This window comes from Oreochromis aureus, linkage group 4, assembly GCF_013358895.1.
Source record: "Oreochromis aureus strain Israel breed Guangdong linkage group 4, ZZ_aureus, whole genome shotgun sequence".
In the NCBI taxonomy this organism is placed as follows: Eukaryota; Metazoa; Chordata; class Actinopteri; order Cichliformes; family Cichlidae; genus Oreochromis; species Oreochromis aureus.
The window spans coordinates 23,087,206-23,114,803 of NC_052945.1; the positions used below are offsets into that span (position 1 = coordinate 23,087,206).

Here is a 27,598-nt window from a genome sequence, read left to right on the forward strand (position 1 = left end):
GAGACCTCAACTTCCCACCCACCAAAAACAATAAAGGTCTGTATCAAATGACGCTGAACAGCTGGACCATCAAATGTAACACGATTGGAGAGCAGCTCTCATGGTTTAGAGTGCTGAGAGATAAACAGACAACAAACATAATTCCTCCCAAACAGGATAGAAAAATAACATCTGTCACACCCATTCATCTGCTCCCTTATCCCAATAAAACTGGGGCTTCACTGAAGCAACTGTACTGATCGAGGTAAACAAGGTCACTTAAAACTCACACGGTGGCCAACTATTACTTAACAAACACGTAACGTTGTAGTAAAAAAGAAATCAAACAAACCAAAGCACAGACATGGGTTTCACTATCATCTGAAAAGGCATTGATTGCACATCTGTGGAAGCTTTCATCCCGTAGTAAACAATTCAGCTTTGTGACATAAAGGCATCTTAGTCTCGATCACACTGAAACAAATGGACGATACACTCGTGACCACTCTGGGTCGGTGGACTCAAAAAGAATAAAAAAAAACAAAACAAAAAAAAAAGAAAACATACAAAATTCAAAAAGTTGAAATTAAATTCACCTTAACAAATTAAATGTGAACGTGTCGTGACAATACTGCAAACAGATACCCGGGAGGTGTGTGATCTAAAAACCTTGCATTTAAGAGAACTTTGAGATTTTGGAGAACTGTGTAAGCTTGCTTATTCTGCAGAAAGAGGACTGACAACAAGTGACAGTCGTTAGTGTTATGGTGGGGTTATATGTCCTATACCTTGGTTGACACCTGGCACGGAGTAGCCAGGGTACAGACACGAGGGCCTTACAGGTCCCGACAGGTAAAACAATATGAATTCTCTTCCACTGACATTGTTGTTTAAAAAAAAAAACATATATATATATATATATATATATATATATATATATATATATATATATATATATATATATATATATATATATATATATATATATATATATATATATATATATATATATATATATATATATATATATATATATATATATATATATATATATATATATATATATATATATATATATATATATATATATATATATATATATATATATATATATATATATATATATATATATATATATATATATATATATATATATATATAAACAGCTGCGTTTCAGACGTAGAGTGTCTTGGCTTTTGCCTGCTTCTTCCCATTTCCAGCCTACATGCTGAGCTAACATAAACAGAGTGGTTTCAATCTTCCCAGTGGGCCGAGAGTAATCTGAATAAACGTTATTTTTACCCACATTTCCTTCAGCTCGGTAGAGTCGCTTTAGCAGAGTAGATAAGAAATCCTGACAGGTCAAACAGCGGAACTAAAAGTCTCGACTTAAGGTCCACCGTCTGTTGTTCTGGAGCGTTCATGCACACTGCACATCCCTCCTTCTCAGTTAATGACGTTTTACAAAGATGACCTCAGAGAAACTGAATGCATCCTCGCTATCTGCACCAGCGGTCTAGGCACTTCCTTAGACCAGACGTTTAGCTCATAGCCTTTTTTTTTTTTTTTGCAACAACACAAAATGTAACTCCATTTAGCAGCCAGTTCTGCGAATTAACAAACAAAATGTGAAAAAAATGACACAAATAATATTTTTTTAAAAAGCATAAGACTCCTAAGGATACACAAGAACCCCACTCTCTTTACTACTCTTCCTTCTCTGTGTTACAGTCCAAGTATTTTATGATGTGTCTGTGCAACAGGGAGTGGCAGCGCAAGTTTGTTCCTATTGTAAAAAAGAAAGAAAGAAATGACCTTAACCGTTACCTTCTAATCTTCACATTGTAACCTAGTGACCTCTGCGTAAAACCAAAGTCTTACAGTAAAGTGCACTTCATCTATCTGTTCCTTAATGCTTACATAATAATGCTTCAAAATAAGCACAATAACATGATTCACAGGTTTGATTCTCCCTTGAAAAGAAGACGGAGCACGGAGCCTGTTGATTCTTCCGAAATGCAGGAAAACTGTGCGCCTGAACACTTCTTTAAGAAACTCCAGCACAGACGGATCATGACTGCAAACCTGTGCAACAGCTTAAACAACACGTTACACCCGGCATTCGTGTAACCATTCAGTAAGCGGTGCTACAAGTCTGTGCGCTTGCAGTTTCCTATGTGCAAATTTCCAGCAGTCATGCTCTTGTCTTTCAAGCCTGTATTACTGCGTCGCTGAGAAAGACACGGCTCCTCGGTGGAGGAAGATTCCTTATCGTTGCTTATGTGCCCTTGAGCTCTTAGCCGACCTCGGAGACGTCCTGGTTCACACAGGTCTCCTAGCAGTCTCCGATTTTCTTGGAGTCTTCCTGTGTGTGCAAGTCTGCAGTCTCTCTTCTCTGAGGGCTACCTGATCCGCCCATCGCTTTTCACTGGGCCCATTTCAGATTTAGGGTCTGGGGACAAGGAGCTCCAGGCAGTCTTTGAACAAGATCCCAAAGCTGGGCATGAGGAACTCTGTGTTGCACACAAGTCGCCGATAACCCAGAAGGACTCAACAGAAGTGTCCACCCATGCATCAAGGGCCTGGCCCACCAACTGGGAATTACGCTGGGCCACCTGCATTGCAGGTTCTTGGGGAGGCAGCTTAAGCACTGAGCTCAGCTGCTGGAAGCTCTGCTCCAGGTACAAGTTCCCTGGAGGTCCTGCATGAAGCCAGCTGTCCTCTTCTAGAACAGAAGGAAAAAAAAATCAGAAGAAGATGACATGAGTTTCTGAAAAATCCACCAAAATTTTCAGATTTTAATGATCAAGCACCACGCACTAATGTACGGCCGGGAACATTCTACATGTTTTTATTCCCAATAAATCCAATGCAAAGATTAAGACTAACAATGAACACCATCAAATGTGCAGCTCAGGTAGGAATGGTAGGAATGATCATTCATTAGCTCATTCATTAGTCATGAATGAGCTAATGAATGATTGAATGGATGCAGATATTTGTTGGTAGTCAACGATTTGACTAAAGCCACAAAGGGACACACCAGCATTGTAGTTTATTTACTGTAGCTGATGAAGCTTGTAGGCAACACCAAACTTCTGTGTGTGTGTGTGTGTGTGTGTGTGTGTGTGTGTGTGTGTGTGTGTGTGTGTGTGAGTGAGTGAGTGAGTGAGTGAGTGAGTGAGTGAGTGAGAGAGAGAGAGAGAGTGTAGTTTTGGGTACTTTAAGGGGTGCGTCTACTTCTTAAAACCTTTATATTGCCATTTTTTTCAAATAAAGTATGCTGGAAACAGAAATCAAAGGGGCAAATCATACTTTTTAAGTTGATGTAATAATATTGGTTCAAAATAGTGGAAAGTAGAGAATCAGAAAATTTATTATTAATTTATTTATTTGTTAATAGCCAACATTAGTTTCTTGCCGATATATCAGCATGGACTGGTATGATAAATGAGCATTAAAAAATAAATTAAATAAATAAAGGGGCTGGAAAACACCCAATAAATAACGTTATTAGTGCTGACATCGCTTTACCTAAAAACACATATTTGAATATTAGGAAATGAGTTTTAATAATGTGAAAACAAAACAAAAATATAATGTCCTGAGTTTAAAAAAAATACTTTCAGCACAGCATGCTTTTTTGGTGACTGACTTTATTCACCAATAGCAATCAGTATTAGAAAAGCTTCTGTCATTAAACCTGCATGCTCTCTTTTCCATAGAGTATTGATTGGGACAGCTATTTAAAAGTGGTAGTATAAAACTAGCAAGGCCTCCTTCTTCTCTATCATCTTCCATCTGGGCCTCAGGTATTCTTAAGATGTTTGTGGACACAAACAAAAACTTGCTGTTACTGTTAACCATTTGCATTCATAAAAATTGACCTGAAAGGGTCAGACAAACTATAAAAAAGTAAAAATAAATGCATTCACCTGATACCCATCCACTTACATTTACCAATTACAGCTGACTGAACAAATGTAAAACAGTATGGCTTTAACTTCTGTGTGAACCAAATGTGTGAAAGCTTGAAATGGTGTGTCACAAAATGTTGAAAAGATTTGAAGTTCAAGACTTTTTAAGGGCACGGAGACACCCTGTGATCGCGACAGACAGGACTGAACAAGTATTTAGAAAAAATGTAGTGCATGACTGATTTGGTGTTTCATCATGTGATTCTGTCACAGAAAGTGAAATAAAGAAGAACACCAGCCTTATCTTTTCAAATTAAAAATGAAAATAAAGAGCTATAAATACATGTCTCACCTTTGCGTAGCGGCTCCTTGTTATTAAAAGTTAATGGCATGACAAGAAAGTGAACTTCTGCCACGCGCTCCCATTGTTTTAACACCCGCACCGTCCAGGTGCCCGGCCGCAGGGGGTGCTGCAGTGGCGGTTTGTAGTGTGTGTACTCTGCATCCAAATCCACTGTAATGTCATAAGATGCCGCCACCACCAGAGCCGGGTCGACCCACACAATAGTGGCGGTGAGATTCGGACCACGTGCCCACTTCTGGACTGCCAGAGGTTCATCCAAAGGGCCGATCACCCCACCGAAGTTACGGAAGATCCTTTCTTTGGGATCCCACTCTGTACCGATCTTAGGATAACAAAAAAAGTCATTTTTAAAAAATATTTTTAAAAATTTATGTGACATAATACAACAACACTGACAACACTACAAAAGAGACCCACTCCTTTCTGTTTGAAGAAGGTGAGTGAATATTCATTTCTTCCAGTATTAACATACTTTTTTGTTAAACTAATTAAACTTCAGTCTAGCTTTTGTCAGATCACGCCTGATACAGCCACCCTAATTTTTAGATATCAGCTAGAAAAATCTTCCTCATGTTGCAGTTGTCTTGATCTTGAAAGTTTGTACAAAAAAACCTAAAGAGTGCTTACTTCCAGATTCTTGAGCCTTTCAAATTCTTTAAGGTTCTTCTCAAGGACGAGTGTAGCCTGAGGCACTGCCCACATCTCCAAAGTCTCCCTGGCCTTTGACTCCACTGCCTGGACTTCTTGGCGAACCAGGTACCCTTGGAAACGGTCATCATAAAAGTATACATGCACAGATAGAGGGAAGCCTACTGGTTCAAACCTGAGAAAAAAAATAGATAAATTAACATGACAAAGAAAACAGCTTATGTGCTGTGTTAGTGACAATAACAAAGCAAAGCAGAACAGATTCTCCACCTGCAGGCCTCCACGTTGCTCTGAGCAGTCACCAAACTCTTCAGGCCCAGGCGAAAGAATGACAAGTACGCTGTGAGAGCCACGTCACTGAGAGAGCCCACGCCGTCCAGCTGCTCAAACAAGCTCTCCCAATATGCCTTGATAGCAACAGTTCCTGGAGCATACTGGCCATACAGGTGAGTGTCCAGGATGTCTATGGCCTCCTGGTTCACTGAGGACTCAAACTTGCGGGCAAAGAATGTTGGACGGGTCAGTTGCTGTGGATGAGGAAGAGAAAATAGCATAAACATGTTTGATAAAGAATTAGAATTTAGTTAAAGTCAAGTTTGATTTAGCATTAAATAAAGCCCTTCTTCTGTAAAGTATCTGCAGCTCTGCCCTTGTGCTTTTTCAAAACCACCGAACTCTATTGATAAAAACAGTGATTTCCCATCTTAGAGAAACAGGGCTCATTAGTCTACTTTGTGTGCCTTTCCTTGCTTGCAGTCAGAACTAACCCCAAAAACTCCAGGAGCCAGACAGTAATATAAACTAATTGATTGAGAGAACAATTTCCAGTTCAGTTTTTGCCATTAGAATCATTTCCTTGTTTGACATAGCTTTACCTGTTGGCAGATAAAGCAGAGAAAATCATCTAAACACACCATCACTCATATGCAATTCTTTTAGGTGGCTAAAATGTGTTTTGCCATCGACTGAAGATAATATACTGACTGTGAATCAGAACCTCACATATCCCCACTTCAAAGACAAGAAACTATCACTGAATGAAAACATTTTACCAAGTGAAACGATTCATCAGAAAGAAATACTTAAAATGTTTTTACATATAACCTAGTACTAGCAAAGTGTACCTAACAAAGTGGCCACTGAGTGTATATGGCTTCTGTCTATATCACCCAGCTCTGTTTTTTGTTTTAAAGTGGCATCCTCTGTTGAACTCACCTGGATTCGAATGAGGTCTTGTGGTTTAAAATCGTTGGGAGAGCAGCCACACCAGTCAACAATGTGCTTGTACTGACATTTACAGCCCAGCTTACGGTTCCAGTTGGTGACGCGCAGGTTATTGTCCACCAGGGTGTCACACATGAGACTGTTCCCGAGCACTGTGTGGAAGAAAGACTGGGAAGAAAGGGTAGGAGTAGGTACATTATTTCTTCACTGTGTGAGAAAACAGAGTGTGGCCAAGTGTTGTGTCCAAATTAAGCTCGTGTAAACCATCAAATATAAGTATAAACTGTTTCTAACCACAGTCTAAATTACAAAAAGGTCACAGCTCTATAGTGGTGAACAGACAGCAGCTCCTCTGAGAGCAAACTACACAGATAAAATATAGCGAAGCCTCCTCTCATCTGGCACTTCTGCTGCACGCTGTGCCAGAAAGCTTAAAGTATTACATTATCTCTGCTGCTAGGCTCTTCTGACTTGGCAGGGGACGACGAGCCTGAGACAGGCTTGTATATGAAACTGTCTCAACAACGGGAGATAAACAGACTGCCTACAGCTCGCTTACCTCAGCAGGAAGCAGAGCGTACGAATAGAACTGCTTCAGCCCCGACACAAGCTCGTCCTGGGAGTTGATGACGTACTCCACAAAACGGTGGGTGAGTGCAAACCAATCGGAGCCGCCTGAGACCTCCAGGCCTTCGGGGATGTTGCGTTCGCCTAGACGCCACATGTGGTTGTCACACTCGTGGAAGAGACGGTCAAGGCCCTGCTTCTTAATAAACCTGGAACACAGGACACAGCTGAAAATGATGGGTGGAAGAGACATGGGTGAAGGCATTTGTACCATTCATCACAGTAAATGATAAAGAACTGTAACACTGCATTAAATAATGGATCTGACAGAGCTCTTTATATGCTGCTCACCTGTATCTGCAGCAATATTTCAATACACTTCTATTTGCTGAGAATTTATAGAGCAACTTTTTGTGATTTCATTCATTAACACTGTTCAGTTACAGTTTTTCTGTAGTATTAAAAGGTGTGTCAAATTTAATTTATGATAAGTAAAAATGCCATCCCGATGTCAGTATTTGCAGACTGTGCTGCCTTTATGTAGCAAACTCACCGGGCATTCTCTCTCCCATGGGACTTGAGAAAGTTCTTATCTCTGTGCAGCGACAGGAAAGCCACCAGTTCATCATTGGTCCTGCAGGAGGGCATTATGGTGAGAATTGAAAGGAGGAAGGGTTATGTTGAAGCAGGAGACCAAAATTTTAAAAAAAAAGGACATCTACAGGGTTCTTTGGACTGTGTTATGAGTATTGTGCTAGCTGAAATAAGCTACTCTGGACACAGTATAGAAAACATTGTCTTTCTGTGTGTATCCAAGCAAGCCTTTTCCCCTTGAGATGGTTCAGGTGGACTAACAGCTGCTTTGTTAGGGGTTCAAAGCTGCCCCAGAAACAAGCCAGCCAAAACTGATTCATGCCCAAAATAATTCATTTGAAGCTGCCACTAGATTCTCTTATCTACCAACTGTTAAGTTTCTTTGTAATGTTGCTGTAAAAAGCGCCGTAATTGTAGGTGCAATTTTGCGAAAGTGAAAGAGGCATTCAAAAATAATGAAAAATGGCTCAAGATACAAACTTTGAGGGAATACAACAAACACAAAGTAGGTTAAAGAGGTAGTGCACACTAAAATGCATTTTTTTTAGCTCTAAAATAAACTTCACTGTGACAAATAGAGTGATAGAGTGAAAATAGCTCAAGACACCCTCTTCTTGTTTGGGATTATGAAAGATAAGTGGTGTAACCAACTGTTAAGTTTCTTTTGTTTTAACATGGTGGTTCAATGATTTTGACAGGAGCAGAAGCAACGCCATGCTGCAATGTTTCACTACACACCCACACATGTCTCAGCACTGCTTTTGATGGCAGGACACTGAACTGATAGCAAGAGGGCGAGAGACATTACTAGGGCTTCAGGTAAAAGTTTGAATTTATACAGTTTATGATCATCCTGATCTCCCATGACCCTCTATGGCAGAGGTTAATTGACAATCTGTGTAATCCTCTTTTTTTTCACTTGGCCTGAGATTCACTGAGCAACTCTTGCCTCACATATCTATGTCCCCTCTTCAGTAACCCATCTAAACTCAAAGCATCTTTTTTTAATCTTGCACTGCATGGATTTAGGCTCAAATGTGGGAGTGAATTTACACCTTGGGTAAAGTGCAACAAACATATTTAACATTTTCTGCCATGATCTAACAGCAAAGATTAGCTGTTGAGTTTATTTCTGTGTATATGTGTGACCAACCTAGTTGGAAAGTCTGTGGCACTGAGATTGATGAAAAAATCCCACTTCCAGTCCAGCATGGAGAGCAGATCCTGCATGCTGTGTAGGTAGGCTTTGAGAAGGCTGGCTCCTCCCCAGATGGTGACCATGCGCCACGGCGTGGCTCTCACATTTGGGTACTGCTGGGCTATCTGCAGGACCTCCCGATGCATGTAGCCAGACCGCTGTCAGAGTTTTAAAGCCAAAAGGCAGTTATAGAGTTAAATGAGGAGAGACTGCTTCTGAAACAAAAGCATAATCTACTTTTAGCTTTGTTCTCACAGAGCTGCAGCTGCCACTGTGCCAAGACCATCACACAAAACTGGCTCGTGTTGAAAGAGAATTTGATCTGAGAAGAACAACAGCCACATGGTGCTCTGTGCTATGGGTCATAATGACGATAGAGGAAGTAGAATCTAAATTGGTTTCTGTTGCTGGCTGTTCCTCCTTTAGGTGACTGCAGGTGAGACAAAAATAAATGAACTGAGCTTAAAAGATAGTCTGGAACAAACCACAGTGCGGGGATTAAAGAAAGAAATAGAGGCTGCTGAGCTGCCAAGCTTTATGCAGCGGTATTAAAATTGAGTGAGTGAACATGTGACCACTGCAAGTGTCTGAAATATGCAAGAAGCCAACAACTGAAGGTTCAAAACATCTTTTTTTTATTTCTACTTGGAGCTTAATTTGATTAATTATAACCTAATTAACAAGGGGCCTGTTCACAAATGAGGAGAGCTAATAAACGTTGTGAAGCAATAAATGGGCAGTTTAGGGAGACACAGACACTTCGAAAGTGACTGTTTGGGGACACAAAGTCCAATTGTGTTTAGCAAAGCATGAATAAAGGGTATTGATTCTGTCTTGTATATTTAAAAGAAGACAAAAAGATTGTATAGTATGAAAAGGGTATACTGTTTTTTGCAGAAATTAGAAAATAGGAGAGAGAATGGTAAAAGAGTAGTCTGAACTCAGTGCTCACCTTTAAACAGGAGAAGAAGAAGACAGGATAAGAGGGTGCAGAGCAGTTGGCAGACAGTTTCTAGGACAAACCTGACCTGTTTTACAGCCTCATCTCTCAAACAGGCTTTTGCCTCTGAGATAGATGAGGTTAGGCAAGCAAAGTATCTAAGACTGTGTCTGTGGTGTGATTGTCCTACTGACGTCTTATCCATCATTGCCTCCGGTGAGCTGCTCTGCCGTCCCTTGGCAGCAGAACAGAGCAACACCCTATGTCTCCACAACCTTTCCGGCAACACAGGTGCACTGAGAACAGGCACCTGTTTCTCTGCTGTCTCTGCTCAACACACCTGAGGTCTCTGCCTCAGTACCAGCCGTGCATTTGTCTTTTGCCTTCCGGCTGCACATGACAGCAGACATTTCCTCCACTAAATCCAGCCCCTAAGAATAACCACACTTTGCTCTATCCAGGCTAATCCCCTTTACTACACTGTGAGACCCATGGGATAAATTTAACCTTCATAATGCAAGAAGATCTAACTGGGAAAAGCATCTGTGAGTGCACCAAACCCATACTGTTTAATATAATATTTAAGCACCAAAAATAATACTATCTGAAGAGACTGGATGGCAGTTGAAGCTCTGTAATTACCTTATCCACATGGATGTAGTAATAGTGGTCACGGTGATAAATGGCTTTGATGAGACGTTTGAGCTGCCGTACGGCACGGCCATGGACCATCAGAACGAAAGCCACCCTGACGGGGTTCTCCACCTCGGATAGGCTGTCTTCCAGTTCACCAACAGCCTGAAGTGGATGTGACATACCTGACCCAACAGGAGAGACAAATATAACTGACTCAGTAGGCTTGGGGGCACCTCTAAGCTAGCTGTTTAACAGGCACTATTAATGGGTTGAAAAAGATTTAATTTTACCATGTTACATTTCTGAAGTATTCAAAACCTAAAAGGGTTTTCTTTTACTTTCCTTTTTGACAAAGTGTCCAACTCAGCAACGCTGCAAGCTGAAGCTGAATTTACAGTAATGGCACAACTGAGCCAGAGGCGTGGGTTGAGTCTTTTGGCCCAGTGCAACCCCTGCATTATACTGCAGTTGCAAACAAGTTCCCTAAATGTGTCTATATAATCAGAGACATTTGATGATCTATAATGTATAACCCTAAAACAAAGCATAGCAATGGGCAAAAGATGGAAAAATTCTTCTGAGTTAAGGTCATGAAACAGTTATTTGTTGCTGTTTATCATAGTGGGTCAAATCTTTTTGTTTTTAGTATTTGATTACATTTTTAATCATGTACCAAAGAAAACTGTAACGGCTACAACATTGTTAGACTGAAAAATAACAAAATCTATAAAATAAAATTATCCTATAACTGTCAAGGAAATTTGGCAACGAAGAATGTTTTGACTGAAAATGCAGTGGTAAGTAAAAATTACAGTAAATGTTTTGTTCATTTTTTACATTCATCTCCTTTCACGTTGAAGTTTGTAGACTACAAGCGATTACAAATACTCATGCAAACTTTAGCGGGTTCTCACCAAGCTGAGGGCAGAACTGAGGGAGTGACTCTGGCATGAGCTGACCGGCCTGATGCTGGCACACAATGTTGGCAATCTCCTGTCTGCACTGCTGTGATGCCGCGCGGTGCAGAGCAGACAGCGCATCCTTTCCTATGATATCACATTTAGGCACAAAGTCACTGTTGGGGGCTTGGTGCGCCCCATCCACACTGCCTGGCTCTCCTGGTATGGCAGCAGCAGGTAACTTGCCTGCCCCGTCTGGGCCGCTGCGGATCTCGCTGAGGTTACGGCTGCTGGAGAGATCGTGGGGGACTACACCATCTACTCCAACCCCTGTCATTCCCCGTTCCTGGGGGGTCTTCAGCCTGATGTTGGGCTTCCCTCCACGGCGGCTGCTCCCTCTTCTCAGTGCACTGGCACCATTGCTTCCTTTGTTTCTCCCCGACAATGAATTCTGTGCGTTGTCTTTCTTGGGGTCCTGGTTGTCGTGGTCAGGCAGCTTAGACTGTCTTAGTTTTCTCTGAGGAAAGAGAGAGCAGAGACGTGAGGCATATTTTAAATCCTGCTCTGTTGCCAGTCATTCCATAAGAATATCTTGGACAACCACTACTGAGAGGAGGCGTTATTTCTTTGGAGTCATAATGAATCATAATGAATCCACAGAAATGACACATAAGGTAAACAAAGACCTCGAATAGGGCAGCAGCAGACAGAGCCCCAGAGGGAAGGATGTGTTTACTTGCTTTTGCTTTTTTTCATTCTGCTGATCTGGGTTATTTTTAGCTGAGCCTCTGCCTTTTTATGGAGCTAATCTGCAAAAAGTGGACAGTCACACATGATTCCAGTGATTCACTGTACCGACCTGAGTTTCCTCCCTCTGGCCAAAATCGGAGGCAGGAAAAATGCACACACATCTAAGTAGGTCACATGTTTACAGCCCCTTCATACACACATGAAGAAGTGACAATGTGGCAAATTTACTTGCACTTTAGTGCTAAAATTATCTCACAGAGCTCAGGGGGATTTTGTGACAAATTAACAACAATATTCTAAAAATCTGTAAAGCACTAACTTTGATAGTGTTTGACTGTAACCTCTTAAAAATCAAACCAAGGCTTGAGAGCTGCCTTAAAATGTCAAGATAAGACCTTCTTATAAATGCTTTGACATAATAAAATCAGTGAAGTGTCCCACTGCTGCAGTCTCTGGCCGTAACATCTCTAAATGTTAAGTCCACCCAGTGTTTGTCATATAGTTATACTTTTGTGAAAATGTCAACATAAAAGGGAAAGATCAGCTTGGGGGCAGGTGCAGAGCTGCCCGTTTTCCCCAACAGGAAAATTATGTAAACACTAATGAAAGCTAGAAAGGTCTCTTTTCTCAAGTGTAAAAAAACAAAAGAATGCATCAGAGAGAATAGTGTGTTATCATCTAAACTGATCTTGTACCAAAATGAATGAGGACCCAGTTTAAGTTTTACGTCTAAGGCTCGGTTTCAAACTGAAAGCGTGGAGTGAATCAGTCTCACTGAAGTAGAAATCACACCTCAAAAAATAAAGGCAGAGGACTTTTTTGGAGGGGAAAAAAAAACACACACACACACACACACACACACACACACACACACACACACACACACACACACACACACACACACACACACACACACACACACACACACACACACACACACACACACACACACACACACACACACACACACACACACACAGAGTTTAAGCCATTTTAAGTCTTCTAGCCAAATAACATCATAGTTTTGGCACACTAAATTACTGGTTCATATAAAAAGCCCCTTCAAAATATTCATTTGGAGAAGAGAAAGAAGAAGAGCGAGTGGGCTGAGAGTGTTCTGCCTCTGTCAGAAGTTATGGTAAAACGTGGGCCGGCTCATTCGCCTTACACCGCTGGCACCCCGACAGACCAGAGATTGTGGGAACAGAAGATGGACCGGGCCTGCGCGGTGGGACAAGGAGCCAGATAATACATGGCCAATACACCAGCTGCCAACCAATAAAGCAAAGTCAGCTACTGACTGCCAACTGCAGTCTCAAATCCAATACAGTAAGAGGCATTGTGAAGTAAACTTACACAGCAGTCAGTGCAGTGCAAACTTATTGGAAGATGCTTATATGCATTTAAGGAACCTTGCCATCTTTCTGAGAAATTATGACACCATACATGTCAACTCATCAAGAAAGCTTTGCTTCCTTTAATCGGTGTAAGAGTGGGTGCTTTAGTAACGTCTTTATGTCAATTTCACAATACTCAAAGTCCAAACTAAACACAACCTCAGCTTCTATGGAAGTGCTGGGAGGAAACCTGTGGTCTGACCAGCTGCACGACACTAACTCAGAATAGGCCTTAGAGAGTGACTACATATATTAAGCAAGGATGGTTGCATACGTTTGAGACAATAAGTCCATGTTGCCTTACTTAACAAAGATTTATCCTTTTTTGCCATTTCTGGCCTTTTGATAAACCAAATTGTATTTGATGCAAAATGCCTCAGCTGCAAAATGTGGCATTAGTACTATGTAAAAATGTCGACAAAAACTTTTTGTTCTTAAAATCAAATTCCTGTAAAATTCAATTTTTAAAAAAAGAATAATAAAAACTTTAGTGGGATGATAACAACAAGCATGTTTTCCAGCAAACATTCATAAGAAAGCTCCTTAGTTTTCAGCTGCCAGCTGACATGTTTTTGTGCAGAAAGCCAAGCACGCAGCACGGGCTAACATTTCAATTTTCCTTATCACTTGTGTTCACAGCTTTTAATTAACGCCATCATGTCAAAAAAAAATGTATTGATTCAAAGGCAAGCCAGGCAGCCTCTTTACTTTCCAATTAAAGTCGAGTGAAACCATATCAGCGTTGCCATCTGCTGAAGCGTGAAGCTGCAGCAGCAGCAGCGAGCACTCAGCTCTGCAGGAGAACCCGGGCGAGCAGAGGGTGATACAAGGATGACAAGCGTCATGTCTTCTTCTGTCCTTCCAATCCTTTCGCTCTTCTGCTCAAGGGATTTAATATAACGCATGTGACCGTGTTCACACATGCACTGCCAGACGCTGATTAGAGCAGATGCAAGATAAGGCAGAGATCGCTGAGCACGGGGAGACCGTTCAGAGGTGAAGTGATGATTAATGTGCATGCTCAAGTCAGAAATTTGATTCTGCATCTGCGAGAGTGCAAACATGCAGAGACCAAATGCTGACATTTGCATAGATGTCTGCCAACATAGCTGCATATAGAGCTGACATTTGTGCTGAGTGGTAGTGCCACAACTTCAGGGCCCAAGGATTAAAAACAGTCAATAAATAAATCTGATTAACAGTGAAGCAAACAACCAGTGCAGCTCTTTTCCCATCCACCTGCACACCTTTTAACTTTAAGACCATTATGCCTTCACCTGAGACACTCAACAGCAACCCCAAGGTGCAGCTGAGCTTCTGAAAAGTAGTGTGCACTTCTGCTCATTTAGAAACACAGAAGAGCTGCATTTAAACACAGAAACCACAGCCCTGCAGACATTTCTCTTATCTTTGCTGAGGCATGTTTAAGCATGAATGCACCTGATGAAACAGCAGAAGGCCTGGGAGCTTTAACAGAAACAGGTGATGAAAGCCGGAGCCTCTCTCAAAATCACTTCAGCAAAAAAAGTTGACTCACTTGCTGCATTTAAAGGAAATGATTTATTCATTTAGTCTAGCATCACTAACTGGCTTTGAACTGACCGATTAGCTCATGGTTTAAACTGAAGTGATCAGCAGCAAATCATTTCCTTGGCAAACAGAGGCTACTGTCCACAGAGTAATGACCCATCTTTTTCCCTTTCTCTGAAGGAACAGCCAAACATCTTTCCCTCCCGCTCAGCCGCTGTTACATCTGTTGCCTGCCTTAAACCTTGCCAAGAGCAGAACTTCAATCTATCCATATTGGAAGAAATATTACACAACCCCATTGCTTGATATATCACAATGGTGAGCTGGCAGGGCTCCCACCTCAGGTTTCAGTGTGCATTCCTGTGGCTCCATCATCACTGGTGTGCCTCAAAAAATTAGTCCTGTACACGCAAGGTTCCCCTATCTATATTAACAGCTCAGGTTACCTGACTTAGAGGGAGAACTGGAACAGACACTGCCTCAAGGTAGCGCACTCCAGGTGTGCCAGGGAGACCCAGGGAGAAAATTCCCACACAAGACTTGGCTACTGTTGAAGAAACGGTTTCAGTGGTATGTAGGAGAGGCAGCTCTCTGCTGAACTTTTCTCTAGCATATATACTTCCCAGTATGTTTTGGTATGACTCAAAGCTAATTGAAAGTCACAGAACAGCCACGAGCACATCAGAATCCACAGTTTGATATAAATAAGTAGGAAACATAAAACAAAAGAGATCCAAGTCATCCTGGAACTACTACATGAAGGCGGTCCAGCTCAAAGTGATGAAGTGTTTGGGATCAATGAATCACCAGTCTGTTCTCATGCTCCCTCAAACTTACATTACTTCATAGCATACTATTCGTCTTAGATATTCCCCTCCGTCTGTTTTTCATCACATTTTAACAACGCCATGGTTTCCAAAAGAAATAAACACGAACGATGGTACCCAAGATCACCGCTGTTCCTTAAACAAGTTAACTACCACTTAACTACTCCTCTGGTTTCATGGCTGTGACAGTCTAGCAACGAATACTTTCCTACCAGGTAGTGTGGTCAATGACAGACTGGCAGACAGGCAGGTAGGTAGGTAGGTAGGAGGGCTGGACAGGGCTGGTCCGTTGTGCTGAAATGTTTGGGAGCAGCGCTCTTCCCCAACTGCTAACAGCTAACATCAGCTATAACTCACAGGGGGCTAAGCTAAGCGCTAACGGCTAGCACTACAATTAAACCAAACCGAATCACTGTCACGCCAAAAACACCCGGAGAGTCGGTTCCTCACCTCTGCCTCGCCTTCTTCCAGACTTCTCAGACTCCATACCACAAGCCCTTGAATCAGGAGGATAGTTAATGCGGCGGCAATCGCTAGTTTATATCGTCGGAGCAGCTTCTGCACTCGAACGCTGGCCACCATTTTTCCGACTCCGGTTGACTGGGAGCGCGTGCAGGGCTCATTCTGAGCGGCGCGCCCACGCGGGGTCGCTCAACATCCCGGTTTGCTGGAAAAGTTATAAAGACGATAAGAACTGCTGATAATAATAATTATTATTTATTTATTTGACTGTATTTTATAGCGTTCACTCACATTAGTTTCATATTTCCAATGGCCTGAAATAAAAATAAATAAGTAAACGTTTTTTTATTCATTTTATTTTTTTTAAATTTCTTCAACATTAGTGTAATGGTATCAGAAACAAAATAAAAGAATAAATAAAAATAGGTATTATATTTTCCTACAACTTCCAGGTACAGACATAACATGACACTGACAGGTGACATATTAAAGGAAAATCTAACATACACTACACATCAAATCCTCTTCAGGGATTAATTCTTCAAGTTTCAGGAGGTCAGCCTTTACATTGGAGCTCAGTTTTCCCCAAAACATATTCCCTCACTTGGTGCTTTGATTCAGAACTGAATCCATCCATAGGTGTTCATTTGGGTTGAGTTACTGGAAAAACCATAAGACAGACATTTAGATCCCCAACAGGTCCCAGAGGTCATGTAACCTCCCCCCCCCCTTCTTTTTTAATTTTCTTACATAAGTGCGTTGTAAAATTTTATATTTAATGAAATCTGCCAAATCTGATGAGATGCACGGTGATATTTTCTTGAAAGTGTGATATAAACAACATTTTAATTTACTTTACTTTTATTCAAGTCACTCAGGATGGGGGCATTGTTCTCCTGAAAGAGAGACCTCTCCCTTAAGGATAGCAGTGTTTCATCATAGGACAAAGGTAATTACACAGAAAAGCTGTGTATTGATTTGCAGTCAGCCTTCCCTCCAAGGTGGCGAGGAGACGCGCAGCATAACAAAGCCATCAGATCACCTTCAGCGTCATAGGTCAGGATTTTACTTTAATTAGGCATTTTTAATTTTCTGTTCTGATTAGGCCTGCCTATCAACACCAAGTTAACTTGGTTCTTCTTCTTCAAATACTTAAATATTCCTTCCCTTGTATTTTGAATTTTCTCTTTATGAAAAGTTTACATGGACTTGACCTGAACCGGCAATGTTCTGAGACTGCACCTTGCAACATTGCAACATCATACTGTTTACAAAATTTTTCCAGAAACACCACCCAAAGTGTGTGAAACTGGCAGGACTGACACACACTGACACACAAGATCGAAACAGTTCTCGCTAGCAGCAGACGAAGCATGCAGTTCTTTAATAGTTGTGTTTCCGATCTCCTGTGCGTCAAAAGAAGTGGAAAAATAAATATGTCTTATTTATTGTTTCTTACATGCAGAAAACCCCTGTTTATTTTACCTTAAAGCCTTGTTACGGTGTCTTACATTTTACAGTACAGACACACACACACACACACACACATATATATATAGGTTTCTACACTTTGAAAGAGCCTATAAAAATAAAAAACGGAAAATCCCCATTGCCCATTCATGTGCATTTACATGAATAGTAAAATTCAAAACGTGGTATAAAAGACCCCACCCAAAAAAACAACAACAAAAAAAATCCCAGAAAATATCAGTTAAAAAAACCGATTTCGGAAAATTACTTCATTATAAAATGATACACTGAACTGTATTTTTACGGATTTGTTATTTATGTATTTATTACTGTGTAAAATACGCTGACTCCAATGAATACTTATTACTTAAAAAGCTTGCTGGAGTTTGGCTTTTCCAAGTTTTAGTTACTTCCCTCTCCCTGTAAGGATGGCCAGTATGCAAAACTAATTTCTCCTTGCTGTCTCGAGGGCAAAGTATAATATACTGATTCAATTCAGCAAGCTTGGGCCACAGCCAGATATGTGAAGTGCATATTAAGAGATCTGTTTTATCCTGTCTGCAGGATGTCAGTGCCTCTCTCCACCTTTAAGATATAAAATAATGAAAGTATCTGGGGTGACATACTTTATGAAGTTTATCTAGTAAAAAAGAGAAAAAGGGCGGGGGCGCATGTTTTCATAGTTTCCATCTATGAATACTAATGCTACATTTTGGGTCTTTGTTTGTGTAGAAAGCTCGGATGGGACCCCCACGGTTGCCAGGGTAACGGGACTCCAGCTCAGGAATCCGGGGTGTTAACTAACTTACGGATTTGGATGCCATTAGTTAAACAGCGGAGGAAGCAGCAATAGCAACCTGCTGTAATATTTATTCAGCAGCACAGACGCTGCTGTTTTCCGTGTCCGTGGCCTGGTGTCCTCCGCATATAGAGAGGGGTCCAGCTTAAAAATGCCAATTAGCCTAAGTAATGAGTCTGTATGCCCGTGCGCTGCTGGTGCTTCCAGTCAGTGTCAGTCAGTCCATAAACAAAACCAATGCTGCTGTCCGGCTCCAAGCCACAGCGACGTCACGCGCGCTTCGGGGAGGGCGGCAGTGCGCCGTCACGGGCTCTTAAACGCTGTGTGGCGTGTTTGACCGAGTGGAGAGAGTCTGAGATCCCCACTTTGCAGAGCGCATGTGGACTGCCAGCCTGTCCGGGACTGAGCGCACGATGAAGAGGAGCGACAGAGCCGGATTCCTTTTCTGATCTGTAAGATGAGAGCCCCGGCGCTGAGGCCGAAGAGTTCAGGAGGATTTGTAAAGGGAAGATTAACAGTTCACGAAGGAGAAATGTCCACAACTGCAACTCCAACCATCCCCTCCTTCCAGCTGACATCTGATCAACTCACAGTGGTCGCTGCGTCCTGTAAGTAAAGCTTTAAGGGTGTAATTCAAGTAGAAATCGTGTATTTAGAGGGAGACATTTGGATACAGTATTTGGATTTAATCTAGCCACACATGCAGATAGCTATATATATATCTAGATATATCTAGATATATATATATCTCTCTATATATATCTATATCTATATATCTATATCTATATCTATATCTATATAGATATATATATATAGGCTTTTAATGTCTCAGCTTTGGCTCTTATGTTTCCCAAAAACTTATGCTCGAAACCATTAAAAACAAGCTTAGAAACTTGGGTTTGTAATTTTAAACACACCGGAGAAACTTTGACTGTAGAAATGGACTGACATTTAAAAACAGCGAATAAGCACATTCCATTAAAAAACTCATCACAGGCTTCAAATGTGCAAAGTGAGTGGAAAAATAAACACGCACAGTGCCTGACTCAGTGTGATTAAGTGACTTCTTATTCTCTCCGGCTTCAAGCAGTTTCCTCTCTGGTGTTCTTTGTGGTTATCGTGGTGCTGCTGTCCATCATCTACCGCAAGGATCCTCAGTGCTGCAGACTCTTCTCCTATCAGGGGCCACATGCAGATATGGTGAGGAAAAACAAACCACATGGCAGAGAGTGTATGTGTGTGTGGGGTGTGGGTGTGGGTGGGGGTGGGGGTGAGGGGGGGACCAAAAAAAAAAAACACCCTGATGCTGAGTTTTGTGTTTTCTTTTTTCTTTGTAAGGTGATCTGTATGTTCAGTTTCTCAGCACAAACTGTTGAGATTACACTCAAAGACAGGCCGGGCACGCAGACATTAAGGGGTGTCAGATTGAATTTGCATAGCGGCACAAACATGGCCTACAATAAACTTGATATGATCAGTGTCAGTCAGTGAATTTGCTCCGGTGGAAATAGCGCGCTGCCAGAAATATCTCTTGAGTGCTGCAGTATCTCTCCAATAGAATTGGACAGAATTAGCACTGATGCTACTTCAGCACCATAGTGGCCTAATTAAATCACTGCAAATCAAATTTATGTTTTTTTCTGTCCCAGCATTGGCAGGGTGAAGCAAACCAACTCAATTCCTTGGGTATTTTTTAGCTTGTGTGTAACATTTTGTTAAAAATCACTTCACACCTACAAAATAACATAACTGTTTGCTCACTAAAGAGAAACACTTGACTATCCTCAGTGCTGCAGGCGCTGGTGCAGGATGAACTAAAGAGGAAATGCAAACACTCCCAAAGAATTATACTGTTTATTAGTTGTCTGTTTCCTTTTCCTGACCCGTTTCTCCCCTCCATTAGTCCCCAGGAGTGAGGTTTGAGTGTTATCTTTAGATTGCAGAGACACAACTCATGCCTCCCTCCTTCAACTGACAGGAAGCTGTCTGTTCAGCTGTGCCTTTAATGAAGAGGCTCCGTTGTGCCTGAGTTTAAGGAACAGACTGTTTCACTTGTACAAAGTGGCCATGCTGACCTCTGCTTACAGCTGTACCGTGTTGCTGATAAGAGAAGCACATGATGGTTTCTATTTACCCTCAGGTCACGTACAGTGAACTGCACGTGACAGATTAGAGAGTGATGAGTGTCGTTACAATTCCTGCGATTAATTGTGGTGAAAAAGAGGCTTTTACTCTTTTGACCACAAGTGAGAGAAAGTGAAGATTGAGAAACACACACACACAGGCGCTCTTTCATTGTGTTTCATGTCTTCGACTTCATAGTCACATACCTTTCCCTGCTTCAGTTTGCTCCGTGAATAGTGGACCGACCCCACGGTGGGTGTTGGAGGTGGGGGGGGGGGACAAGAGGGACAATGGGAGCTCCTTTAGGCTGCGGCGGAGGAGAAAAAAAGCACACTGCTGCTGGGGTCCTCCCCCGACTTCGACACTGATTTTACACGGTTGTGCTTTTTTTTCCACGCTGGCTGATTCAATGGCAGGCGACAAAAGCTCCTCTTCTTTTTTTCCTTTTCTCTTCAACGTGGTGACGTTTCTTTCTTTTTTTTATCCTCCCTCTCAAAAGTACAAACCAGTGAGGGGAAAATGACCTTTGACATCACCTTTTTTTGGTGCCATCTCTGTGTGTCTGTGAAACGTAATGAGGGTTATGGCAAAGGTCGACAGATCGCGTCACTCTGATGGTGAGTGATGTCGTGTTTAAAAAGGCCTGGGAAAATAATAAATCTGATAAACCGATGATATGTTGATGTGACCCCGTGTTAGTGCAATCTGAGCTGCCTTTGTTGCCTCTGTGTGAGAAGAAATCTCTATAGTATTCGCAGCAACTGCTGTTTAGCTCATATCTCTTGTCCTCATGCTGGATCTAAATCTCAGTCAGGCAACAAATTGACTTTGTGGTAAAGGCGGCTCAAATGACATAAAAAGGCCATAATGTGTATTGGAGTGTGCTCCTTAACAGGTACCCGCCGGAGCTACACGGGGAATAGAGGGACGCTGAAAAGACCACACGGTGTGGTTTGTTGCCTAGGGACCTTGATGACACAGTAGGACATCACATTGTTCTCCACACAAAGGAGACTCATTTAGACGCAAAGCAATTACCTCGTTTTACTGGCGGCCTTTTTTCAGGATTTCTGCACCTCATACAGTGAGACACTGACGGGTCTTGTTTTATAGTGGGGCGGGAGTGGGAGGAGGCACGGAAATCTGAGGGTGGTCGTCTTATTGATTAGATAATTTATGGTACTGCTGAACCAGCCGGCGCACCAAAGTGACTAAACAAGGCATGAAAATTGGTCAATTGGGCTGAAGTTAGTGGTTCTCAGCAACAAGAACCAGAAAAATGCTTCACTTAGTTAAACTGTAAAGGTGAAATTCCAGTCCTGTGTTTAATTAATAACTAAGGGGTTTTTTTTCCTGTCCCGCGACTTCTTGAATTTATTACTGTTTGTTTTACAGGGTGCTCCCTCTCAGTACTACAGCAGCAGGCAGACGCTGGTGCCATCTCCTTGTCTCGAGCAGACACAGATCACTGATGACAGCAGCACTCAGGTGAGAGAGCCCATCATCTGCTATTAAGCCAAACAAAGCATCACTCTTCCCCTCTGTGTATGCTAATGGTTAAGGCAGGGCCTACATTCACATGCACACACTCTACAATACACACAGGCTGGAAAGTCCTTGTCTCTGAAGTGAATATTCCTGATGAGATTTATCCTTTAAAGTGGGTATCTGGGATGGGGTTTATGATGGGGGAAATAATGATTTGATACCTGCTGAATTTGTAACTTTGCACACTTACAAAGAAATGAGCAGTCTAATTATAATAGAGAGAGACAGAATATCCATCAGAAATCCAGAATTTAACACATTACATAAAAGTAATAAACTGATTTGCATGTCACTGAGTGAGATAAATATTTGATCCACAAGCAAAACATGACGTAGTACTTGGTCGAATAACACTTGTTGGCAAGCACAGCAGCAAAAATGTTTTTTGTAGTTGGTTTTTGCCCACTCCTCTTTACAGAAGCTCAATGTGCTGAAGCCATCCTGCACCCTTAGCAGAAAAACAGCCCCAAAGCATAATCTTCCCACCTCCTTGCTTAACTGTGGGGATGGTGTTTTCTGGGTCATACTCAGTGTTTGTCTTCCTCCAAACATGGCGGGTCAAGTTGATGGCAAAAAGCTTTTGGTGTCATTTGACCACAGCCTTCTATGAATTATTTAACGTACTGGTGACTTAGGATGTGTCTTCTTGTGCAGGGGATCCGTGTTGGCGCAGCAAGATTTCAATCCACTAGTGTAGTGTGTTACCAAAGGTGCTCTTGGTGACTGTGGTCCCAGCTGCCTTCAGATCATTTAAAGAATCCTCCAGTATAGTTTTGGGATGATCCACCACCTTTCGAACAAGAATGAGGGTAATTGTTGGTCATTTTATAATTCTTGCTTCTTGCTGACGGTGTTGTAGCTCATTCCAGCCTTGTGCTGGTCTACAGTCTTGTTCCTAATGTCCTCTGACAACTCTTTGGTCATGCCCGTAGTGGTGGAGAGGTTAAAATGGAAGAAAGTGATTCTGTGGACAGGTTTGCTTTATACACATAGAGAGCTGAGATCATGAATGTCTGTAAATGACTGACTGATTGTAATTTGTATGTCACATGGCCACACAGAATCCTGGCTGGTTCAAAGCCTATTTCACTCAGTGATATGCAAATCTGTTTATATTTTATGTCATGTGTTTGGTTTTTTTTGTCTGGATTTTTGGTTGGTATTCTGTCTTTCTCCATTAAAATGAAACTACCATAAAAATCTGTTTCATTTCTTTTCTTTCATTTCTTTTTAAGTGAGCAAATCTATAAATTTAGCAGGGCTCAAACACTTATTTCCCCCACTAAACTTCAGACCACTTTCCACTAATAACATAAAGACGTCTGCTTCTTGTCCCATTGTGGTCTGTTTACGTCTCAGCAGGCAGGTCAGCTGTTCTACGTCGGCCTGCCCTCTAGCTACAGCCTGCCTGTGCTGGAAGGCCCCCTGCCGAGGCTCCCCTCCTATGAGAGCGTCCGAAAGAAGGACCGCCAGAGGCAGATCCATATGATGATCGCAGACCGTTTTGGTCTCAATGGACCCATTGTGACTGAGGTGGGGTACACTAGAGACTAAAACTGCATTACACAGTTTGGTAGTGTTGCAAAGCCTTTGGAAATGTAGCCCTTCAGGTGGTTTTGTTAAGCTTGGGATTGTGGGAGATCATTAAAGCTAAAAAAAAAAAAAAAAGTCTGCTTTTTATTGAAAGCCATCATTTGTATTGACACAGTGGGTGGAGATAATCAGAAAGAGACTCTCTTTACTATTGTTAATAGAAAGATGTTGGCACACAATATTGTAACAAGAGCTTGTTCAAAGATTAGACTGCATTCAGAGCGCAGTAAACAGGATGCAGTATCAGCTCATCTAATGCCTGCTGCCGAATTGTGCTGGCAGCTGCGTTTCGAGGTTTTACCGTGTTGATCTTTCGCTTAGCTTCTAGTTCGCACAACGCTTGAGCAAACAAGGTAATGAGAAAAAGGCACATCAAACATAATTAAGGCCTGCATCCTGAGTGCAAACAGTGCCCAAGAATGCAGCTTTGTGCTCCCATCTTCCACCGTTTTTTTCTACTTTGACCTCCCCTCCGTTTCTTTAATTAAACACCCCCTAGCATGACTGCTCATCACCAAAGCACATTCACACACAATACTCTTCTGTCATCCCATCACCAGTCACTGACAAACATTCCTCTACACAATCTGAACTCTATCTTCCAAGAGTTCAGATGATGGACCCCTTTATTTCCCCGTCTGCCCTGCGTGGCCCGAGGCGGGACGGCAGTAAAACTTTGCAGCCTGGTATGCGTGCGCGTGTGGTGCGGGTATCAAACGGAGGGCAGGGTTGTGGGGTTGCACTTGTCGCCTGAGGGTCCCCAAGCAATTAAAAGATAAGAGGACTCAGTCAGGGAGCGTGAATCTGCTAGATGTGATGAGAAAGATAATACATTTGAAAAAAAAAAGAGAACATGTTGCAGACAGCCAGGGTGGGGACGGATTAATTGGTAATGTAAATACAAACACGTTCTGCTTCGCCACAGGGTCAGATTTCAGTTATTTCAGGCCTGTGGATGCTCTCAGAGTAACTCAGTCCTCCTGGTTTGTTTGAGGACTTTTAATTTCCCTGAAGAATTTTGTGGTCTGCAACCTCGGTGGCATTACTGTGCGCTCTCAGACAGCTATGGAGAACAGTGCCCTTTGGCAACTTAGGAAATGTTTCCCAAAAGTCTTCAGAAGTCTCATCACTGCATACAAAGGCAGCGGTATGACAGTAACATGTCTTTCTTTAAATCTGTATTAAGAAAGCAGCTGTAAACATAATATTACCATTTGATTAATGCTATATTATAATGACCATGGAGTTTGCATGTTCTCCCTGTGCCCATGTGGGTTTCTTCTGGGTTTTCAAGCTTCCCATTCCACAGTCCAAAGACATGCAAATTGGGTTAACTGGTTATTAGGACATAGATGTGAATGTGAGTGCAAATGGTGGTCAGTCTCTCTGCGTTGTATTTAATTCATGCTACTGCAGTTGTATTTGTTTGTGAAAGTATTTGCCTACAGAAAGCTGACAAAGCAGGGTTTTCAACCACTGCAAACTTTTCTCTGAGCAGTCGTCCAAACTATCAACTATGTGGTTGACAAGTGGGCCAGAACAGGGAAGGAGTGACAGCAGAGTTAACCAGGAGTGAGAGAAGTGTGATCAAAAAATACAGCAAGAAAAGTACCAAAAGTGGCCATTTCAGCTCCCTGTGTGTTATAATGATGCATTCTAGTTGAAGTCTGAATTTCCGAGTTACGACGCATTATTTTCAGCTGAAATCAAGTCCAATTTTAAAATCTGAAAGTCAGAGCATCCACATCATCCCCAACTTAACAATGTAAGATGGCAGCAGTGAACAGTGAATGCGTCTGCAGAGCACTGACCAAACAAATCCTGTATTTCCTTGCTTTTCCATCTTTACCACTAAAACAGCTCAAATTGGGAGTGACGTCACTCCCGGCTCTGACATCCAACTTCTGCAGTAAAGAGAACGAAGCAAAACGATGAATTCCCGAAGTCCCGAATGAGTCAGAAATCCGAATTTCTGAGTTCCCAGTCAGAATTTGAATCTAGAATGTTCCTTCAACTTGGATTTCTTACTTGGAAAGTCAGAATAAAAAACAAAAACAAAAAAAAGTATTATGCTGTATTGTCAGTGATACCAGAGTTGCTTTATCTAGCTAACAATTCCTGTTTTTCCTTGCTTTTGTTCCGATATCTGAGTTCGAAGGTATCTAGAACACGGTGGAACACCAACAACAGCACAATCAAGAGTAGGGCACAGATTAGTTGTACCACATGTTTCTGACATTGCCACCATCTGACTGCAGGTAGCTGGGCAGTCAAAGCTGCCCTAAGCTGCCCAACGACTCCCAATATGCCACAGGTGTCGAACTCCAGGCCTCAAGGGCCGGTGTCCTGCAGGTTTTAGATGTGTCCTTGATCCATCACAGCTGATTTAAATGGCTAAATTACCTCTTCAACATGTCTTGAAGTTCTCCAGAAGCCTGGTAATGAACTAATCATTTGATTCAGGCTTGTTGACCCAGGGTGATATCTAAAACCTGCAGGACACTGGCCCTCGAGGCCTGGAGTTCGACACCCCTGCAATATGCTCTCACCATTGAACTGTCATTTTCCCATTAGGCCTATGACAGACTCATGATCTGTCCAATCACAGCTAAAATAGGGTCCAGCTCCACCCTACACATCCCACAACCCTGAATTGGATAAGCAGAAATAATGAGTAGATGTCAGCAGCCTATTTATTCACTCTGCAGAGATGATGCTACATTAGCATTTTGAGTCTGACCAGCTGATTAAGTTTATTTTTCCTTTAATGCTTATCTTGGTCCACCTGCTGGCTGCTAACTTTATCTGAATCAGAGCAGTTAACCTGTGGATCTGAACACTCCACAGACCCTTCAGTTACTTGCTAATTTTAAACAATTAGCTATTCTGACCGAGCTTACAATGTGACAGTTCAGCTCATAGATGTTCATGTAATATTTAGTGTAAAATCTCTTCTATCTTTTTTTTGCCATCTCCTACAGCCTCCTCCAACTTATGAAGAGAGCATCCGTCAGTCGGTGGAGCTGCCGTACAACATCCTCTCATCCAGCCTGGACGTCCCCTCTGCTCAGAGTTTCTACACCAACACTAGAGCCGTCGTTCAGACTAACACAGCTCCTCCTGCTAACTTAGAAGCCGCCGACAACACCGTCCTACCCGTGTGACGCCGATCAAGCCATCAAGCTCTCTGGTGAATGTGAAGCAGAATTGCGATCTTTAACGTAACGCAGATGCAGTTACTAAATCGACTGGACCCTTAACAGTTGCGTACAAGATGATTCTGATACCTCAAAACTGACAGAGCTAATGTTGATCATGAGCTGAAAGGCAACCATACAAGGAGCAGGGAAGGACACGTTTGAATGTTAAAAATACTTTGTGACATTTACTGTGCTCTACCGTGCCAGTGAGTTTGAAAACAGAAACACTGAATACTCATAAAACTAAGGTGGCTGGCACATCTCGAACAGAAAAGGGAAGAGGGGATCTCTGGACTATAGAACTGAAACATACCAAAAAAAGGGAACGACTATTTACTTTGTTGATTACAGTGACGCATATTAAATTCCGTTAATGTTTTCACAGTTAGCTCTTCTCATTTATTCTAATGTCCACGAACTGGAAACCTCATTGTGTGGTTTTTAAAGAGGTCTGTTTGTTTAGTAGCTGCCGTAAAGTGGGCTTCTTTACCCCGCTGAGGCGATGCAACGCTGCTCTAGCTTGAGGCCTGCAAGAGGGAGAATAAAAAAGGTGCTAATGATTCATGGAATCGAAACTAGACATTCATTACAAAACTTTTGTCATTACCCCATCTTTTGATTTTTTCTATTTACACACCAGATTTTATGTCTTAATGTTCTGTGCGTTATTTTCTCTTACTTTCCATGTACACGTGTCGTATGTTTGCCCTGCATATGTCTCGTACTGTATTTATTGAAGAAAGATAATTGACATCTTGTTATTTCTCTGTGGAAACAAATGTAATAAATACTTTTATTGCTTTGTTCGTGAACGGTTTTTATTACACAGCCACAGTTTATGTATGTGGACCACATCCAAACCACTCACAGTGAGGCATGATTTTATATGCGTGTTTCTGAGTGCATGTTATTTGGAAAACAAAGTCAGAAAA

The 27,598-nt window shown here is 41.9% G+C and overlaps 2 protein-coding genes across 5 annotated transcripts; one reads left to right on the forward strand and one right to left on the reverse strand.

Moving 5' to 3' along the window:
* Positions 1 to 1,145: 1,145 nt before the first annotated feature.
* On the reverse strand, positions 1,146 to 16,096 carry xylt2 (xylosyltransferase II). Of its 2 annotated transcripts, none has more exons than XM_031732614.2 (11): positions 15,921 to 16,096; positions 10,982 to 11,483; positions 10,074 to 10,249; positions 8,447 to 8,649; positions 7,253 to 7,333; positions 6,692 to 6,908; positions 6,124 to 6,300; positions 5,179 to 5,435; positions 4,888 to 5,083; positions 4,249 to 4,582; positions 1,146 to 2,701 (listed from the first exon to the last, which is right to left on the reverse strand). In XM_031732614.2, exons 1-11 carry the CDS (start codon positions 16,050 to 16,052, stop codon positions 2,382 to 2,384), a joined length of 2,595 nt encoding a protein of 864 aa, XP_031588474.1. In that variant the 5' UTR covers positions 16,053 to 16,096; the 3' UTR covers positions 1,146 to 2,381. The 2 variants fall into 2 exon arrangements, with proteins under 2 accessions (XP_031588474.1, XP_031588473.1); XM_031732613.2 differs by having other exon boundaries at positions 1,146 to 2,704; positions 15,921 to 16,095.
* Positions 16,097 to 18,514: 2,418 nt separating this feature from the next.
* Positions 18,515 to 27,439, forward strand: si:ch73-364h19.1. 3 transcript variants are annotated; one of them, XM_031732699.2, is made up of 5 exons: positions 18,515 to 18,809; positions 19,289 to 19,401; positions 21,721 to 21,813; positions 23,233 to 23,406; positions 26,448 to 27,439. In XM_031732699.2, the coding sequence occupies exons 1-5, from the start codon at positions 18,659 to 18,661 to the stop codon at positions 26,628 to 26,630; spliced, it is 714 nt and encodes a 237-aa protein (XP_031588559.1). In that variant the 5' UTR covers positions 18,515 to 18,658; the 3' UTR covers positions 26,631 to 27,439. The 3 variants fall into 3 exon arrangements, with proteins under 3 accessions (XP_031588559.1, XP_031588561.1, XP_031588560.1); XM_031732701.2 differs by having other exon boundaries at positions 18,517 to 18,809; positions 23,236 to 23,406; XM_031732700.2 differs by having other exon boundaries at positions 18,518 to 18,809; positions 19,292 to 19,401.
* The last annotated feature ends 159 nt before the right edge of the window (positions 27,440 to 27,598 follow it).